At 41.3% G+C, this 20,454-nt stretch overlaps 1 protein-coding gene across 1 annotated transcript in view; it reads left to right on the top strand.

Moving 5' to 3' along the window:
• LOC135513880 (lysyl oxidase homolog 2B) overlaps positions 1 to 20,454 on the top strand; it is a 52,707-nt gene that overhangs the window by 19,655 nt on the left and 12,598 nt on the right. The window contains exons 4-8 of the mRNA XM_064936868.1: positions 8,000 to 8,211; positions 10,962 to 11,178; positions 15,706 to 15,889; positions 18,459 to 18,610; positions 18,781 to 18,948. Of these exons, the coding sequence (XP_064792940.1) occupies positions 8,000 to 8,211; positions 10,962 to 11,178; positions 15,706 to 15,889; positions 18,459 to 18,610; positions 18,781 to 18,948 (933 nt within the window). The remainder of the gene's footprint in view (positions 1 to 7,999; positions 8,212 to 10,961; positions 11,179 to 15,705; positions 15,890 to 18,458; positions 18,611 to 18,780; positions 18,949 to 20,454) is intronic.

A 20,454-nucleotide genomic window follows, 5' to 3' on the forward strand; every position in this document is an offset into this window, starting at 1 on the left:
TTGTACATAAATCAGCCGCACATGTCTATAAGCCGCAGGAGCCTACCGGTACATTGAAACAAATGAACTTTACACAGCCTTTAAACGAAACACGGCTTGTAACAAAAATTAAACAGTGGCCTACCAAGAAAGTCATTGGTCACTATCTTCCTCCTCCTGTGCACTGCAACCACTGAAGTCATCTCCTTCGGTGTCGGAGTTGAATTGCCTCAAAATTGCTTCATCCGATGTTGGATCGTTTTCATTGTCGCTCTCGTCACTTTCATCCGGAGGCAAATACCCCGCTGAGCTCATGCTGCCTCTTCAACACGCAGCAGTCCAGCCTTTCGAAACCCATTGATGATAGTGGATTTTTTTGACAATGCTCCACGCTGTCAGGACCCACTGGCAGACTTGACCATAAGTTGGTCTTCGCATGCGGCCCGTTTTAGTGAAGGATTTCTCCCCACTTGTCATCCAAGCCTCCCACTGAACAAGGAGCGCCACCTTAAATGCACAATTTACACTGATGTCGAGTGGCTGCAAATTTTTTATTTCACCTTTATTTAACCAGGTAGGCAAGTTGAGAACAAGTTCTCATTTACAATTGCGACCTGGCCAAGATAAAGCAAAGCAGTTCGACACATACAACGACACAGAGTTACACATGGAGCAAAACAAACATACAGTCAATAATACAGTATAAACAAGTCTATATACGATGTGAGCAAATGAGGTGAGATGAGGGAGGTAAAGGCAAAAAAAGGCCATGGTGGCAAAGTAAATACAATATAGCAAGTAAAACACTGGAATGGTAGATTTGCAGTGGAAGTGTGCAAAGTAGAATGTGCAAAGTAGAAATAAAAATAATGGGGGCCCAAATACTTTGGGCCATGTGCTTTTCTTCCATCTGAAAGCTTTTGTTGTCTTTTTGCACTGAGTCAGTTCCTCACGCTGCTTTCCAACGTCTTATCATCGACTCATTAAGGCCAAGCTCCCGTGCAGCAGCTCTATTTACTTTTCCAACAGCCAGATCGATCGCCTTCAACTTGAAAGCTGCATCGTATGCATTTGTCCATGTCTTTGCCATGATGAGGGTGACAAAATTACTACCGTAATCAGAATGATGGGAAGTTTGAGCGCGCTCGATTTACGTCACATTATGTGACGGTGCTCAGTTTTTTGGGGGCATGAATCTTGTGAAAGCGGGAAAAATCCATAAATTAGCCGCGTCATTGTATAAACCGCGAGGTTCAAAGCGTGGGAATAAAGTAACGGCTTATAGTCCGGAAATTACGGTAGTTTAAAAGTTAGTTGAAAAAATAAAGATGACAACTTTTTTGCATATCCAATCAAGTTTTCCACGTTGATTCAACAGTGAATTCACAGTGAATTATTATTTTTTAATGAGGTGAAAACAACGTTGATGATACATCCAGTTTTTTCCCATTAGTTTGTTCTCTCACTTGGAATTTCTATGTAACCCAGTTTGACTACTAGGATCTATAGGGATTTCTGTTAGAAGTGAATGTACTTCATGATTTCTATTGGAACCATATGCTGTAGGCTCTGTGGGCGTTGTTATTGCTGGCATTAGTACTGTGTTCTAGTAGAGGCTTGAGGTCACATTCTGGCCTGAGATGATGAGAAGTATGTTCATTAAAGTCGGCACACTAAGTCACGCCATTGTCAAATGCTCCAAACTGGCAATCACGTCATAAAGAGTATTGCGCTTGAATACTGTCAGTGCAAGTGACACTTGAAATATGACTTATGCATTTATTTTTAGTCATGTTTCATTGCAATGTCTTCTTGGTTTCAGTTGGTTTTGATACACATATTTTTGTTAATTTCTCAAGGGTAGCCTCATTTGTTCATTTTAGAACTAATTCCCAGAACTCACTTTCTAGTGTATGATTCTGGGAATGGACTATTTTAGCCTACATAATAAACCTCATAAATACGGGAATCATGAATGTTAGCCATTTTGGGGATATTTTTGCTTTCCAGTTGGACCATGGCTGATTCTTCTGTCCTGTGGTCTATACATAAGATAGCTCATTGTTTGACATCAGACAATACGTTGACAGGCTCAACTTCAAATACAAGCCCGGAGGGTAAGAATGACCCACTGACTCCGGTCTCATTCCAAGGGACCTCGTTTAACTTGTTTAGCTGAATTACATAATCTCTTCACCTACCAATAGTAGGCCTACAAATGCACTGCATTGACTTCATGGAGCAGTCAGGGGCAGAAAGGTTATCTTTTATGGACATAAACGTGTAGGTATTCCTGTCTCATTAACATTCAAATTAAACATCAGTATATAGATATAAAGCCATCATGGATGACCTAATTGATTCTGGATGACAGCAATAATGACATAATGCTGTTCCACCGCCTCAGTGTTTTCCATAAGAAGGTATCGGTTTACCACTTGTACCTATGTCTCCTTCTGGAGAAGTGGTCTCAGAGTGATTCAGGGCTTAGTTGAGACCGACAGAGGCCCCACCAGCTTCCTCTCCTCTGCTTCTCTCTCTACCTCCTCAAAGATGCATCCCACTAATGGCTTTTCCATCTTCTGCACCTTCCTCCCCCTGCTGCCAATTTCTGGAATCCCCTTCCCCAGAGTGCATAGAAACAAGCCACTTATGTTAGAAGTATCACACCGGCTGCTGCTGTGTTTCTACTTTTCTACCACACAATGGTCGCAATCAACAGGCATTTATTTTCTAGTCATTTGAACTTGGCATCGAACTCTAAACAAGAAATCAATCATTAGAAAGGGTTGGATGCCAAGTGACAAGGAGGGAATGGGGAGGTTGGTTTGCCATGTGAGTTTAAGTTGGTGAAACAAGTTCACTCCTCCCTTTCACATTAAAAGGGGGGGTTTTCAGAATAATATTTTGATAACTGACTGGGTTCTTTCTGTATAATTATTTTGCTACTGCAGCTGAGAAAGCATTCACCCCCCCTTGGCATTTTTCCTATTTTGTTGCCTTACAACCTGGAATTAAAATTGATTTTTTTTTGGGGGGGGGGGTTGTATCATTTGATTTATACAACATGCCTACCATTTTGAAGATATATATTTTATTGTGAAACAAACAAGACACAAGACAAAAAAACAGAAAACGTGAGTGTGCATAACTATTCACCCCCCAATGTCAATACTTTGTAGAGCCACCTTTTGCAGCAATTACAACTGGAAGTCTCTTGAGGTATGCCTCTATAATCTTGGCACATCTAGCCACTGGGATTGTTGCCCATTCTTCAATTAAAAACTGCTCCTTGAAGTTGGATGGGTTCCGCTGGTGTACAGCAATCTTTAAATCGGGGCGGCAGGGTAGCCTAGTGGTTAGAGCGTTGGACTAGTAAATGCAAGGTTGCGAGTTCAAACTGACAAGGTACAAATCTGTCGTTCTGCCCCTGAGCAGGCAGTTAACCCACTGTTCCCAGGCCATCATTGAAAATAAGAATTTGTTCTTAACTGACTTGCCTGATTAAATAAAGGTAAAAACAAACAAACAAAAAAAAAATCATACCACAGATTCTCAATTGGATTGAGGTCTGGGCTTTGACTCGGCCATTCCAAGACATTTAAATGTTTCCCCTTAAAGCCCTCGAGTGTTGCTTTAGTAGTATGCTTAGGGTCATTGTCCTGCTGGAAGGTGAACCTCTGTACCAGTCTCAAATCTCTGCAAGACTGAAACAGGTTTCCCTCAAGAATTTCCCTGTATTTACTGCCATCCATCATTCCAGTTTCCCAGCCCCTGCCGAGTAAAAACATTCCCACAGCATGATGCTGCCAACACTATGTTTTACTGTGAGGATGATGTTCTCAGGGTGATGAGAGGTGTTGGGTTTGCGCCAGACATAGCAGTTTCCTTGATGGCCAAAAAGCAAAATTTTAGTCTCATCTGACCAGAGTACCTTCTTCCATATGTTGGGCAGTCTCCCATATGCCTTTTGGCGAACACCAAGCATGTTTGATTATTTTTTTCTTTGACTTCTTATAGGCAGGTGGGACGGTCGTGTCCCACCTGGCCAACATCCGGTGAAATTGCAGAGTACGAAATTCAAACTACAGAATTATAAATATTTAACTTTCATAAAATCACAAGTGTAATACATCAACATAAAGCTTAACTTCTTGTTAATCCAGCCGCTGTGTCAGATTTCAAAAAGGCTCTACGGCGAAAGCACACCATTCGATTATCTGAGGACAGCACCCCGCATACAAAAGCATGAAAAACTTATTTCAACCAGGCAGGTGCGCCACGAAAGTCAGAAATAGCGATTATAATAAATGCCTTACCTTTGATGATTTTCTTCTGTTGGCACTCCAAAAGGTCCCAGATACATCACAAATGGTCCTTTTGTTCGATAATGTCCTTCTTTATATCCATAAAAATTAATTTTAGCTGGCGCGCTTCAGTCAATAATACTCCCAGTTTCCCTCCATCAAAATGCATACAAAATGAATCCCAAACGTTACTAATAAACTTTTCCAAACAAGTCAAACAACGTTTATAATCAAACCTTAGGTACCCTAATATGTAAATAAACCAAATTTAAGACAGAGAATCGTTATTGTCTTTACCGGAGAAAAATACCAAGAACGCGCTCTCTTTCACGAGCTTGGAAAAACTACAGCCAAAATGAGAGCCACCTAGAAAAACTACAATTTCTGGCTCATTTTTCCAAACACCAGCATGAAACTCTTTCTAAAGACTGTTGACATCTAGTGGAAGCCCTAGGAACTGCAATCTGGGTGGGTTTTGCCTTATAATAAAAGTGACAGCCATTGAAAACTGGTAGGCTGAATATTTTTTTGGGGGGGAGATGGTTTGTCCTGTGGTTTCACCTGCCATGTCAGTTCTGTTATACTCACAGACATAATTGTAACCATTTTAGAAACTTTAGAGTGTTTTCTACCCAAATCTACCATTATATGCATATCTTAGCTTCTGGGTCTGAGTAACAGGCAGTTTACTTTGGGCACGCTTTTCATCCGGACGTGAAAATACTGCCCCCTACCCAAGAGAGGTTAAGCAGTGGCTTTTTTCTGGCCAATCTTCTGTAAAGCCCAGCTTTATGGAAGTGAATGGCTTAAAGTGGTCCTCTGGATGGGTACTCCAATCCATCCATTTGTGCGTCTATACATTTCTCACTCATCATTACTCACGATTCATTCAGGATCCATATAGCATGCAGATTTATGTAGAAGTGTTGAGAAACAATCTATTTTTATTTACAATAAAAGTGACTCCAAAATGACAATACATTATTTACCATACATTTTTATTGGAGACAAAATAATGTGAAACACAACCAAAACAAACAGCAAATGCATCCAACAAATGTGTAGGGTCGTAAGCTTGATATAGTCATTGCGTGCTATGAATGTGGGACCAAATACTTAACTGTTTACTACTTTAATACACATATAAGTACATTTGTCCCAATACTTTTGCTCCCCTAATATGGGAAGGGGGAGACTATGTACAAAAAGTGCTATAATTTCAAAAGGTTCACCCAGTATGGATTAATTAAAGCTGACACTACATATAAACTTGATTTCAAATCCACACTTATGGAGTAGAGAACCAAAAGAAGAACAAATGCTTAATTGTTCCAATAATTACAGAGGGCACTGTAATTCATATCATATGCCTAAAAGTACTCGAGAGCTCTTTTTACTTGCAAACAATAAAAATGGATTGCCCCATCCTGCGCCTCATCGTTTGATTCAGGTCTAGACTAGTGTAATTGTTGCAAAAAGTTGCTAACATTAGCCAACTTCTGGCTGGAGCTAATGGTTCGTCAACTGGCGAAAACTAGGCAAGTTAATTTATTTCTGTTGAAACAGGTCAAAACAAAGGCTACAAAACATTTCCATACACCATTTGTATTCGGCGCATGTGACAAATAAAATGTGATTTGTTAGATTCTGCTACCTGACAGAAAACTAGAGGCTAGAGCTGAACTGACTGTGGTAGCTACTAGCTAGCTGGCTAGTTCATTCACTTCAGACAGAACTTCAGTTGAGAGGGGATGAAACATGTAGCTAATGCATTAGCTAACATTTCATGTCAGTTACATTACATATTCAACATTGTGAATAAATACTTTTCTTCCCCTGTTAAGTTAAACAGCAGTTACCTTGTCAGCTACATAAATTAAATAAAGAGTAGCCAGTTTCTGCTCTGCTTGCTTTTACAACTCTGAGAAAAAGCACAACACACACACACAGACAACAGCTGCCTCTGCTCTCACACTCTGTGGTGTCCGCACGGTCCTAAATCCAGGTGGTTGATACCGCCAAACAACCTACCCAACTTCTCTGAGGCGTCCGAATGATCCTAAAGCACACAATGCCGCTTTTTGTATCACAGTGCATTGATTAATAAACTGGGGGAGGCAAAAATGCAATTTCAGAATGTGGGGGGAATCATGTCCCTCCTGTCCCCAATGAAAGTTGTGCCCCTGGTTTTGGAGGAGTTGATAAGTAAAAATAATGTGTGTTGATTGCAAAGACCCTGCTTGCAGCCAGATGTACATTTTGGGGATCTTGCTCTGAATGGTATTTTTCCACCATTAAGAATAAGATGAACACATTATTGCTGAAAGACCCTGTTATGATGTAAGAAACACACAACTGTAGCACAACCAGTTTCATTTGATCTTTATTGTGCAGACCTTTTTAAATCAAAGTACACTACAGTATTCTACTAGAGATCCTAAATACAGACAAGGTCACTATCACCACAGTTCTCTAAATGATCATGTCCCAGGGTTTGAACCCCCAGATAGCTCAACATGCTGGATCTCATCCTTCCACTCGCTGGTTAATGCGATCATCTACGGATTAAAATAGTTAAAGAAGAGCAGACTGAACATTTACAGTTTCTCTGTGGTTCGCTTTCATCCTGTGGACTGATGTATGATGCCATTTCAGGAAAACCTTCCTTTTCATTATTGAACGTTTGGAGGTCGAACTGTCTCTGTCCCAAATGGCACCATAATCCCTATATAATGCACCATTTTTTGTTCAGACCCCTATGGGCTATAGGGTGCAATTTGAGACAAAGCCACTGACTTCAGCTCTGACAGGACATGACAGGGGCTGGGTTTGATATGTGTCTCAGCCAGCCCGTCCACCAGCCCATCTGCTGAGACAAGCAAATATCCATCCGCCAGTTCTCATCTTGCCTCCCCTCTTCTCCCATGGCCTGCACTGTCACGTAGCACAGGAATGTGGGCTGGGTCTTTAGGAGAGAGGCTGTTTGTTCAAACCCCATCAGGCTTCAGAGAGGAAGGTCTCCACATGACTTTTTTGACAAAGACAGACATGTAGACAGATGAATAGACTCATTGCCTTTGAAATTATATGGTATTGATCAGGTAATGCTTTCAGGAGATGAGATAACAGCCCAGGCATGTCAGCATGTCGATTCCACCACAGACGGTTCAGCAAGTTCAACAATATTCTTGTGATATTACAGTAAATTAAGTATCTGGATTTTCATGACTAGGATCAAAAAGTAAATCTTGCATAATGCTCCGAAAGTGTTTAAATAGGCCAACTTTTGATCCTAAACTGGATCTTTGTCACCTACCAGCATCTGTCCAGTGACACCCTTTAAAACATGACTAGAAAGTGTTGCCATGGTCACTCCTTTGATATCCTTGTTCAAAAGCCAAGCAGTTGTAGCACAGCTAGGTCTGGCCTGTGATTCACTAGGTGATAGGATTGTAAAAATGTTTGGGTAAGCTGGAGAGGCTTTACAAGGGAATGCAATGTTGTGGGGTTGGTGCCATAGGGTGAGTGCCTTACATTCATTATATGGCTATATAACAAGGGCAAACTGTCAAAATGCAGACACATTTGGAGCGATTATTTCCAGATTAATAAGTAAGAGAGCAGTGAGGAAGAGAGGACCATAGAGGACCGCAGAGGAAGAGACGACTTGGCCTATTCGTGTGAAATGAATCATACCACATTTTTCTTCACAGAGTTTAAACATTCAAGTGGAGGATGTGCGTATCCGGGCCATTCTGTCGTCGTACCGCAAGCGCGTCCCTGTGACAGAGGGCTACGTGGAGGTGAAGGACGGGGGGAAATGGAAGCAGATCTGTGATGCGGAGTGGACGAAGCACAACAGCAGAGTTATCTGTGGCATGTTCGGTTTCCCCGGAGAGAGGAAATACAATGCCAGAGTCTACAAGTGAGTGAGGGATGGGTCTTTGTTTAACTGAATCCTCTTGGTCCTCTATGGGAATTAAGGCCACAATGCGCTCCTGCTATTCTTTGATGAAAGGGATGAGAGTGTAGAAAGGAATACTATATGTGTCTCTATGGATGGGCAGTGGCAGCAGCAGGTTCCATTTTACTGGAGTGTTATGGAGCAGGACTACTGTAAACATAAGTAAGTAAGCCGTGTCCATGCCAGAATGGCACATAGGGCAGGAGTCTATCTCCTGTTTCTGTAGTGTGAGGCAGCTGGATGTACAAGTACAACCCCTGGACAGGACACTACTGTACATCAGAGGAGGCTGGTAGGAGTAGCTATAGGAGGATGGGCTCATTGTAATGGCTGGAATGGAACAATTGGAATCGTATTAAACATATCAAACATATGGAAACCCCATGCATGACTTCCATTTAATCCATTCCAGCCAATACAATGAGCCCTTCCTCTTAAAGCTCCTCCCACCAGCCTCCTCTGCTGTACATAAATCTTATTATGTAAACTTGTTTGGTTTGGTCAGGCACAGCCCTTTATTCATCTTCAGATGTATTAAGCCTGGGGAGGCGATGTACCATGGACAGTTACTCTCCCAGGCCCAGGGCAACAAGCCGTTGACAGACCCATACCTTATCTCAGTCAAGATTCATTCTTGGTACACATTACACAGACACCTTGACTCTTAAACACTGGAGAGGGATGTCAACTCAGAGTTCTCCCATTGTGAAAACTATGAACCTATGTGGTTACTTTTTAACCCCACTATGCTACTGAAAGTTCAGATGTTATTCAGACTAACAACTCACCAGAACTTTGAGCTTCTTACCCTACCGTGGTGGATACATCTTTTAGATCTTTGCTGTTTGACTTATATATTGCATGCATAACATATTTGCCCTAATACAGAGCAATAATGCTGAATTCTACAGAAACTTTCTTTATTCTGCTTCACATCAAACACTCCCATAGAACTTAAGTAACCCCTCCCCCCTTCGTATGTATATATCCAGGATCAGTGCATTCCTTAAAGTAGTTGTAATGCGGTACTGACTGGGCTGGGGAAGGATCTAACTCTTATTTACACGTGGAAACCTGCAGAGGAATAGCCAGCAGTTAATGAATCACTTCAAACCTTGAGACCTTGTCTCTAGCTCTGAAGCCATCCTTGAATGTACTGTCTCATTCAGGGTAGAGAGGGAGAGAAGTTTCCTCTGCTTAGGTAACCACAGTACAGCAGCACCCTACTTTCCATCTACGTGACTGCCGGCATGCAACCGCTTGAAACTTATGAAACGTGCAGAATGTGTTTTTATAGTCTGCCGTTTGGTCCAGGCGGCGGCAGACAGCCAAGGTCTACAGTTCTTTCATAATCCAAACTTGGTCTCTGTTCAAATGCCTCTGTTGGCCCGCTTAGCATATTCCAAATGATTTGGAGAGCATAGCATTTAGTAGCATTTAGTCATCTGTGCTTTTCAATGGTTTATGTGTGCTGTGGTATGTAATCATTTCAAAAGCACATTTTTGGTAGCACGCGCAAACTTTCAAGCTGATGAAAAGTAACAATAGATCACTGTTCCAATTGCCTAATGTGACTTATGTAATATGTTTTGAGTTTACAGCTCCTACCGCCAGTCCATGTTCAGTTTTTACTTGGTTGAACCTTCACAGCTGCTGCTTGAACACATTTGAATGGATCAAGATGCTTTTTCCCTGCGTTCTATTTATCCATCCTTCACTCAGAACTTCTGTATGTCCCCCGCAGACTCAGAGGCTTAGAACGCAGGCTTTGGATGGGTTCCAGACAGTGATCCGCAATGTTCTTTTATCCAGGTTCCAAATGGAAAACAAATGCTGTGTGTGTGTCTCCTCCCGTCCTCTTTAATCTGCTTTCATGTACACCTCTAAGACATGTGATGAAGAGACAGGACAAGGACAGGCTGTGCTGCCATAAACGTTCATTAAACACGTTGGTTGGCTCACCATTGAAAAGTAAAGGAATTAATTAACATCCCTGCATGCCTGGAAGACCTCAATTACCTCACCTGTTGTTCACATCACAGACTAAACAGGCACACCTGTAGCCTAATACCCTTTGTTATCGGACTCGCGCTGTTATTTTTATTTTTTATTTTATTTCACCTTTATTTAACCAGGTAGGCCAGTTGAGAACAAGTTCTCATTTACAACTGCGACCTGGCCAAGATAAAGCAAAGCAGTGTGACACAAACAACAACACAGAGTTACACATGGAATAAAGAAACATACAGTCAATAACACAATAGAAAAGTCTATATACAGTGTGTGCAAATGAGGTAAGGGAGGTAACGCAATAAATAGGCCATAGTGGCGAAATAATTACAATTTAGCATTTAAACACTGGAGTGATAGATGTTCAGAAGATGAATGTGCAAGTAGAGATACTGGGGTACAAAGTAGCAAAAAAATAATAATAACAGTATGGGGATGAGGTAGTTGGAAGGGCTATTTACAGATGGGCTATGTACAGGTGCAGTGATCTGTGAGCTGCTCTGACAGCTGGTGCTTAAAGTTAGATAGAGAGATATGCGTCTTTAGCAGTATATAGCAACAAGTTGACTACATACAGTTAATGCTGTATGTACAGTAGGTGTTAGGGAAAACTGGATAGCAGCCTTGTATAAATATTGAATGAAATGTCTGTCTAAAATGTGTTATTATTTGACTACTTTATGTTTTCCCTGTGTTCTCAGGATGTTTGCTCGCAGGAGAAAGCCCAATTATTGGGACTACTCTGTCAACTGCACTGGAAATGAGGCGCACCTGTCGAGCTGCAAGCTGGGCCATGCCGTGGCAGCAAAGGCCAACAGCACATGTGGAGGTGGCACACCTGTGGTTGTCAGCTGTGTGCCAGGAAGAGCCTTCTCCCCAACCCCCATGACTGGCTTCAGAAAGGCCTTCAGGCAGGAGGTAGGCACCATGGACTCTCTAAACCAATGCATTCTGTCCATATAAATATAATCAATAGAGCAGATATAGCCAGATCTATTGACTTGAATGGGGATGCATGTTCTAGTTATTCTATTTCTATGATTCTGTCACCCTCTTTGGAATTGGACTGATTTATGTTGTGCCACTGCCTGGTAATGGCAAATAAATCATAGGTAGGGAAAATACAGTACCAGTCAAAGTTTGGACACACCTACTCATTCAAGGGTTTTATGTTCTTTTGATTATTTTCTACATTGTAGAATAATAGTGAAGACATCAAAACTATGAAATAAAACATATGGAATCATGTAGTAACCAAAAGAGTGTTAACCAAATAGTAGCCACTCTTTGCCTTGATGACAGCTTTGCACACTCTTAGCATTCTCTCAACCAGCTTCATGAGGTAATCACCTGGAATGTATTTCAATTAACAGATGTGCCTTGTTAAAAGTTAATTTGTGGAATTTCTTAACTTCTTAATGCATTTGAGCCAATCAGTTGTGTTGTGACAAGGTAGGGGTGGTATACAGAAGATAACCCTATTTGGTAAAAGACCAAGTCCATATTATAGCAAGAACAGCTCAAATAAGCAAAGAGAAACGACAGTCCGTAATTACTTTAAGACATGAAGGTCAGTCAATATGGAAAAGTTCAAGTTCAAGTTTCTTCAAGTGCAGTCGCAAAACCATCAAGCGTTATGATGAAACTGGCTCTCATGAGGACAGCCACAGGAAAGGAAGACGCAGAGTTACCTCTGCTGCAGAGGATAAGTTCATTAGAGTTACCTGCCTCAAACATTGCAGCCCAAATGAATGCTTCATAGAGTTCAGGTAACAGACACATCTCAACATCAACTGTTCAGAGAAGACTGCGTGAATCAGGCCTTTATGGTCAAATTGCAGCAAAGAAACCACTACTAAAGGACACCAATAATAAGAAGAGACTTGCTTGGGCCAAGAAACACGAGCAATGGACATTAGACTGGTAGAAATCTGTCATTTGGTCTAATGAGTCCAAATTTGAGATTTTTGGTACCAACCGCCATGGCTTTGTGAGACTCAGTGTAGGTTAACGGATGATCTCCGCATCTGTGGTTCCCACCATGAAGCATGCAGGAGGAAGTGTGGGGGTGTTTTTCTGGTGACACTGTTAGTGATTTTGTTTTAGAATTCAAGGCACACTTAATTGATGGAGATCTGCATCAGATGACCTGGCTTCCACAATCACCTGGCTGCAACCCAATTGAGATGGTTTGACATGAGTTGGACCACAGAATGAAGGACAAGCAGCCAACAAGTGCTCAGCATATGCAGCAACTCATTCAAGCCTGTTGGAAAAGCATTCCAGGTGAAGCTGGTTGAGAGAATGCCAAGAGTGTGCAAAGCTGTCATCAATGCAAAGGTTGGCAACTTTGAAAAATCAAAATATAATATATATTTAGATTTGTTTAACACTTTTTTGGTTTCTAATGTTTACATGATTCCATATGTGTTATTTTGATGTCTTTACTATTTTTCTACAATGTAGAAAATTGTAAAAAAAATAATAAAGAAAACCCCTTTAATGAGTAGGTGTGTCCAAACTTTTGACTGGTACTGTAGCTGTGGGGGTTTAACTACATACTGTAAAACTGAGTGGGCTATTTTATCTCTGATCTGATGAATCCTGTGGGAGATCGATAGACAATGGGGTTTTCTGAGATGCGTTACTGTTACTCTGACACTCAATGCTTTGTGAAGCCCATCTGCACATGTTTTGAATATTAGTATAAGTGATTCATCATGGACTCAATATCTGTGGTTAGTAGATAATTCATGCTCGTCCATGAAAACATCTTGTGGGAATCCGTACTGACAGATATTTTCTCTGGCTGTGATCTAATCCTTTTTTTCACCCTCTCCCCCTCCTCTATTTCACCCTCTCTCTCTTCTATTTCACCCTTTCTCTTCTATTTCACCCTCTCTGTCTCTCTCCTCTATTGCACCCTCTCTCTCCTCTATTTCACCCTCTCTCTCTCTCTCTCTCTCTCTCTCTCTCTCTCTCTCTCTTTCTCTCTCTCTCTCTCTCTCTCTCTCTCTCTCTCTCTCTCTCTCTCATTTCTCTCATGTCCTCTAAGCATACAGTAGAGGACATGTGCAGACAGCAGACACTGTCTCTCATCTTATGGCAGGCAGCAATGTAGTGCGCTGCCAACCCACAGCTCTCTGCATCCTCCCTCAACAGGACAGGTAGCTTATTCTCATCAGAGAGGTCTTTGAAATCTTGAATAAGGTTTTCAAATTTGGGGAAATGTCACACTAATTGTTTTACATGTTTTACATTTAGTCAGGAGATGCAGCTCTGTCTCAGGTTCTGCTGTTGTGCAGTAGTGCTGTTGGGCAGGGGTTGCACAGCCTTTCCTCTACAGGGAGCCAGGTTTTCCTGTGTCTACCTTTCTCAATGGCAAGGTTGTGCTGTGCTGTGCTCTCTCTCTCTCTCTCTCTCTCATTTCACTCTCCCTATGTCTCTCTCTCATTTCTCTCTCTCTCTCTCTCTCTCTCTCTCACTCTCTCATTTCACTCTCCCTATGTCTCTCTCTCTCTCTCTCTCTCTCATTTCACTCTCTATTTCTCTCTCTCCTCTCTCTCTCTCATTTCACTCTCTGGCTCTCTCTCACTCTTTCTCTCCCCCTCTCCCTCTCTCTCTCTCTCTCATTTCACCCTCTTTCTCCACCCACCATTTTACATTCCCTCTCTCTCTTTCCTCTATTTCACCCTTTCTCCCACCTCTATTTTGCACTGCAAGTGCTGTAGTTTAGGCCTGCCTGCCTCCCTGCTCTCTTCAACAGTGAAGAGGCGACTCCAGGATGCTGGCCATCTAGGCAGAGCTGCAAAGAAAAAGCCATATCTCAGACTGGCCAATAAAAACAAAAGATTAACATGGGCAAAAGAACACAGAAACTTGACAGAGGAACTCTGCCTAGAAGGCCAGCATCCCGGAGTCGCCTCTTCACTGTTGACGTCGAGATTGGTGTTTTGCGGGTACTATTTAATGAAGCTGTCAGTTGAGGACTTGTGAGGCGCCTGTTTCTCAAACTAGACACTCTAATGTACTTGTCCTCTTGCTTGGTTGTGCACCGGGGCCTCCCACTCCTCTTTCTATTCTAGTTAGAGACAGTTTGCGCTGTTCTGTGAAGGGAGTAGAACACAGCGTTTTACAAGATCTTCCGTTTCTTGGCAATTTCTTGCATGGAATAGCCTTAATTAATCAGAACAAGAATAGACTGATGAGTTTCAGAAGAAAAGTCTTTGTTTCTTGACATTTTGAGCCTGTACTCGAACCCACAAATGCTGATGCTCCAGATACTCAACTGGTCTAAAGAAGGCCAGTTTTATTGCTTCTTTAATGAGATCAACAGTTTTCAGCTGTGCTAACATAATTGCAAAAGGGTTTTCTAATGATCAATTAGCCTATTAAAATGATAAACTTGGATTAGCTAACACAACGTGCCATTGGAACACAGGAGGGATGGTTGCTGATAATGGACCTCTGTACGCCTATGTAGATATTCCATATAAAAACATACGTTTTCAGCTACAATAGTCATTTACGACATTAACAATGTCTACACTGTATTTCTGATCAATTTGATGTTATTTTAATGGACAAAAAAATGTGCTTTTCTTTCAAAAACAAGAACATTTCTAAGTAACCCCAAATTTTTTAACGGTAGTGTATATTTCAGAATGCCATTCATGTCCTTGCTTGGGTTCAGATTGTGTCAATCCCCTTTTCTAAAACCTTTTTCCCTCTTCAAGTGCCACAGTGTCACCTAAGAAATATTTAGTCGTAAAACAAATACTTACCCAAATACTTACTGCTTTTGGATATGTACACATTTTATGATGGTTTAGGTATTTATTTTATTTTATTTTAGATACCTATTTAGAATATTCTTGCACTGGGAATAAATATATGTTATAGTTTCCTTTTTTGGAATGGGAACACAAACCACAAAGCAGAGCCAATCCTAAACTGCATGAAAACACCTGTGCATTGCTGTTTGTAATTACAAATCCACGTAAATAAGATACAGTTATGCTACTCGTGTATCCCCTTGTTAAATTAAATACTTCCAATTTGCCAAAACCATTAATGTGAGTAACATTTACCTGCTGTGTAAATGTGATGTCACCCAGTCTGTAGCCTCACAGTCTTCATTCCACCCTTCTAGCTTCTCTGAACGCCTTGGAAAGAGCCAACTCAAAACAGAGTTTTGTAACTCTTTATGGATGGCCCTGTCTAGTTATATATTTCTCAGGCTCAAGAGTCATTCATTTATAGAAAGTTGAACTCTGTAATTCTGCTTTCCGGACCAATAAGGCATAATAACCTGACCTTCTATTGTCTTGAAAACCCACCTATTGTCTTTCATGTTTCCTTGTTAGTTAATGCAACACAATAGCTTGCTTTGAGTGTTTGAATAACTCAGCCTTACCATGAGTGATCTCTCTCTTGTTCCTGCAGCAACCGTTGGTGCGTCTGCGAGGTGGCGCCATCGTAGGGGAAGGTCGTGTGGAGGTGCTGAAGAACGGCGAGTGGGGAACCATCTGTGATGATAACTGGAGCCTGCTGTCAGCCACAGTGGTGTGTCGAGAACTGGGCTTCGGGAGTGCCAAGGAGGCCTTGTCTGGTGGTCGGCTTGGACAGGGTAGGGATTAGATTCAGTCCTACTTATAACAACAATACTACATCTGGACAAGTATATGATGGGCAGGCCAACATATTGGTCCGTCTTGCAGTTGACTTGGCTGAAGATGAAGTTGATTATTTGAATATTTCATCTGTGTAGAAGGCCTTGGATAGATTAACAATACACATAATTCTTATTACAGAAGTAATCAAAATCGGAATGACTGAGGTCAAGGAGGTTTTTCTGGTCTCTTCTTTTTGAGCAGTTGTATGAGAAATATTTGGTTTGATTCACCGTTATCAATCAACAGTCAATCAAGAAACATGGGCAAAACTGCACAAAGCTCGAGTACCAATAGGATAACCACTTGAATTCCTGAAATATAAAGAAAAATGAACATGAACAGCTCAGTTGTGTAGCGTCGAGCTACATCTGCACACCAAATGTTACAAAGGGAACATGTCCAAAAGATATCATAGTCTGTAATACTATCCCTTCTTTGCGGACTCTTTAAGCCCCACACTAATTCACCTTGACTTGAACAATAGGAACCCCCCTGTAGGACCGGAACTGGCTGGGATATTGAAATGTAATATATTCATAAAGCTTCACAGAGTAGAAGCATGGATTTAGGATCAGTTTGTCCTTTGAGATCATAATGATCTCAAAATGGAAAAGGGGGACCTGTTCCTAGATCAGCATCCCTACTCTGACGCTTTCTGAATAAAGGCCCAGAGTCTAGGTGATGTGGGTAAGGCGGAGTCAGGCGCAGGACACAGAGATGAGTAATAATAGAAACTTTACTCAAAAACAATCTTCCAACAAGGAGAACAAAAATCCAGAATCACATAAACGAGACAACTGACAACAATAAACACGCACAAAATCATGATGCCTACAGAGGGTTAAATAGGGAAATAATTCAAACGTAATGGGAACCAGGTGTGTACAATACAGACAAAACAAATGGAAAAGGAAATGTAGATCGGTGGAGGCTAGAAAGCCTGTGACGTTGACCGCCGAACGCCGCCCGAACAAGGAAAGGCACCAACTTCGGTGGAAGTTGTGACAGAGACGAACAATGCAAGCCCATACTTGCTATATTCCAGTACTGTAATTGAAAGGCTGTAGTGGAGAGAAATACTATATATAAAGAGTACATAATGTATCAACTCCCTTATCAGTTTGGAAGGCCTCGCCTTCCCCTCGAGGGACATGGGGCCTGCCCAAAAGAGGACCTTCACTTTATTGACCGGTTGCCCTAATTATGGGGTGCATTCCTGTAAGTCCTGGTTTGTGGGTGTGTGTCACGCCCTGACCTTAGAGAGCCTTTTATTTCTCTATTTTTGGTTAGGTCAGGGTGTGATTAGGGTGGGCATTCTAGTTTTTCTGTTTCTATGTTTTCAATTTCTTTGTTGTTTTTGCCATGTGTGGTTCCCAATCAGAGGCAGCTGTCTATCGTTGTCTCTGATTGGGGATCATATAATAGTTGTGATTTTCCATTTGGGTTTTGAGGGGAGTTATTTTCTGTTTAGCTGTTTTGTTGCCTGAAAAAACGCTTTTGTTTTTTTCTACTTTGTTATTTTGTTGCGGTGTTCAGATTATAAAAAAATCATGAACGCCTACCACGCTGCACCTTAGTCTCCTTCTTCAACCCACGAGAGTCGTTACAGTGTGACTGTAAAATGTCCAGTGTTACCTACGGGGATATTGGTTACCATGGTGTTTCTTCTTTTACTGTATGAGCCAAATGGAGGGCTTAACCAATAACTGAGGCATGTACCCCCCCATATATGTATCACTGACTCTCTTCTTGTCAAAACTATGTAGTCAGCAGATCTGCATGTAGGTTACAGTAACTGTGTCTTTAAATAATTTACCTGTTTTGAGTGAGACTGAAGTGTCTGATGTGCTGAAGTAGATGGTATATTTTCTTGTTACTGTGTTTCCCATAATATAACCCTATAACAGGGTTTAAAGGAATTGCACACTGCTGTTTTCCAAATAGGTACAGCTATTAATTGTTTCATCTGCAAGCTAGTCCACCCAGGCGTGAGACTGGAAAGGAGTAGTAAATTCCAGGATCATGGCACATTATGGAACATGGAAACAGCAGACAGCTGTCTCAAATGGCACCCTATTCCCCCACGTAAAGCATTACTTTTGACCAGAGCCCTATGTTGCATCTGGTCAAAAGTAGTGCACTATATAGGGTGCCTTTTTGAGACGCAGCGAGCAAGAATTCTGGACTGGTTGTTCCTTTTGGAAAAATAATTTCCAACATGATTTACTGTCAAGGAGGAAAGAACACTGTCCCTGTAACTAAGGCTTCCAGGAAAATATGTCACAGAACTTCTATCATGGAACACAGATAAAAAACATAATGTATAGAGGTTGTGAACTGACACACTGAATCTCTGACTTAGGTTTTCTATGGTTCCATTTATTCCCTGTTGACATGCTCCATTATGTATTAGACAGTAATTGTAATGTAATTAGACAGAATGTGCTAAATGTGTTGTCAATGCAACCTAACCCTACTTGGCCCGGCTCTTACCACTATTCTTCCTCTGTTCCTGTTTCCCAGGTATGGGCCCAGTCCATATGAATGAGGTGAAGTGCTCTGGGTTTGAGAAGTCCGTTACAGAGTGTTTCTTCAACAAGGAGTCTTTGGGCTGTAGCCATGAGGAAGATGCGGCCGTCACGTGTAACGTTCCAGCCATGGGCTTCCAGGAGAGGGTGAGTGCTCAACTTGATAAACCATAAATCATCATCAATTAACATTCTTCTTCTTTTTCTGTCTCAGTCATTGGTTGATGAATAATGATGTAGAATCTTATAGTATTCCTATTCCTCCGTGTGTGATAGTAGCTGAAGATCTCTCCTGTGTTGTGTCTCTCTCTGTGCAGCTGCGTCTGAGTGGGGGGCGTAACCCATTCGAGGGGCGCGTGGAGGCGTTGGTGGAGAGGAACGGCTCCTTGGTGTGGGGCACGGTGTGCAGTGATGGCTGGGGAACCATGGAGGCCATGGTGGTATGCAGACAGCTAGGCCTGGGCTTCGCCAGTAATGCCTTCCAGGTGAGAATCATTTATTTATTTAACCTTTATTTATACAGGTAAATCAATTAAGAACAAATTCCTGCTTTGACGACTTTGACGACCAAACATGCAGCAGGTCTCTCAGCAGCATTCCAGTACGGTTATACATTGATATTTAATTAATGGATGGAATAGGAGGCCTCTCTCTTACGTGTATGATCTACATACATACAGGTTGAAGCAGGCAAAACAATGACTGCTGTTTACAGTGAGTAAAAGTTTGGGCCCTAAGGGAAAAAAGGTTTATGTGTTCCGTGTTACGGGCAGAAGGTAGATAAGATTAGTGTTCTTAGAAGGGCTAGTTCCAGATCTGTGTGTCAAAATAAGATCACCAACTACCTACCAGACACAGACTCAAATAAAAATCTGCTTTGATTAAGTGCAAAATGTTCCCATGTTGTTCGTTATAATCTCGTATAATTAGAGGAATCATTGATACTTTAATGATGTTCCTTGGCTCCTTGATGTTTTATTGACACCACCAACCCCACAAACTGTACCGACTGCGCTGAGCAGAGTCACATAAGACTGGGAAGATATTGAAATGTGGGTTTTCACTCTGTGAAAGGTGTGTTTTTAGTAGTTTGGTTGGAATTTTAAAAATTCTGTGTACTGACAATTATAATCGCCAAGGAGGTAATATTTATGACTGTTGTGAGTCTAAACTTTTCCATGGTCTTTTTTACGTCATTGCCATCCCAAATTAGAGCTTTCCCAAATTAGGGCCTTCAGTCAGTGCTGTAAATATAAGTGTGTTAGTGTGTGTCTGTAGTTGCCAAGGGTGAAATACAGTAACTCTCACTGATGTAGGACTGTGAACTCTTTCTGTGAACTGTTTCTGTAAACTGTTTCCACCTGCAAAGCAGTAAGGAGACCTTCCAGTCAGACAGAAGAGTATTTGTTGGAGCAAATGGATTTTGCAAGACTGCTTGATAACAGTAATAGTTGGTTTGGAAAATATCTGTAAACCTTGGAGTAGTAGAAATTATATTGCTTTCAAACCAGAGATTTATGAGTGGAAATTGCAATGTAGGGACAATATGTTATTGTAGGCTGTCTAGTTTACCTCAAAGCAGAGGAATGACTACTGAATAACAGCTTAATATGAATACATTGAAAGCTTATCTATTTCATAGACTGTAGGTTGTTTTAATATTTGTGATGGCTACACTACAAGGATATCTGAGGGCAGGGGTGTCATGCACCCAAATAATCTGAGGGTGCACAAAGTACGTCAGCTTTAGTCTGCACTTTAGAGCTATAACCATTATGCTTGATTCCATATATATATATATATATATATATATATATATATATATATATATATATATATATACAGTGCCTTGCGAAAGTATTCGACCCCTTGAACTTTGCGACCTTTTGCCACATTTCAGGCTTCAAACATGAAGATATAAAACTGTATTTTTTTGTGAAGAATCAACAACAAGTGGGAAACAATCATGAAGTGGAACAACATTTATTGGA

This window comes from Oncorhynchus masou, chromosome 25, assembly GCF_036934945.1.
Source record: "Oncorhynchus masou masou isolate Uvic2021 chromosome 25, UVic_Omas_1.1, whole genome shotgun sequence".
NCBI lineage: Eukaryota > Metazoa > Chordata > Actinopteri > Salmoniformes > Salmonidae > Oncorhynchus > Oncorhynchus masou.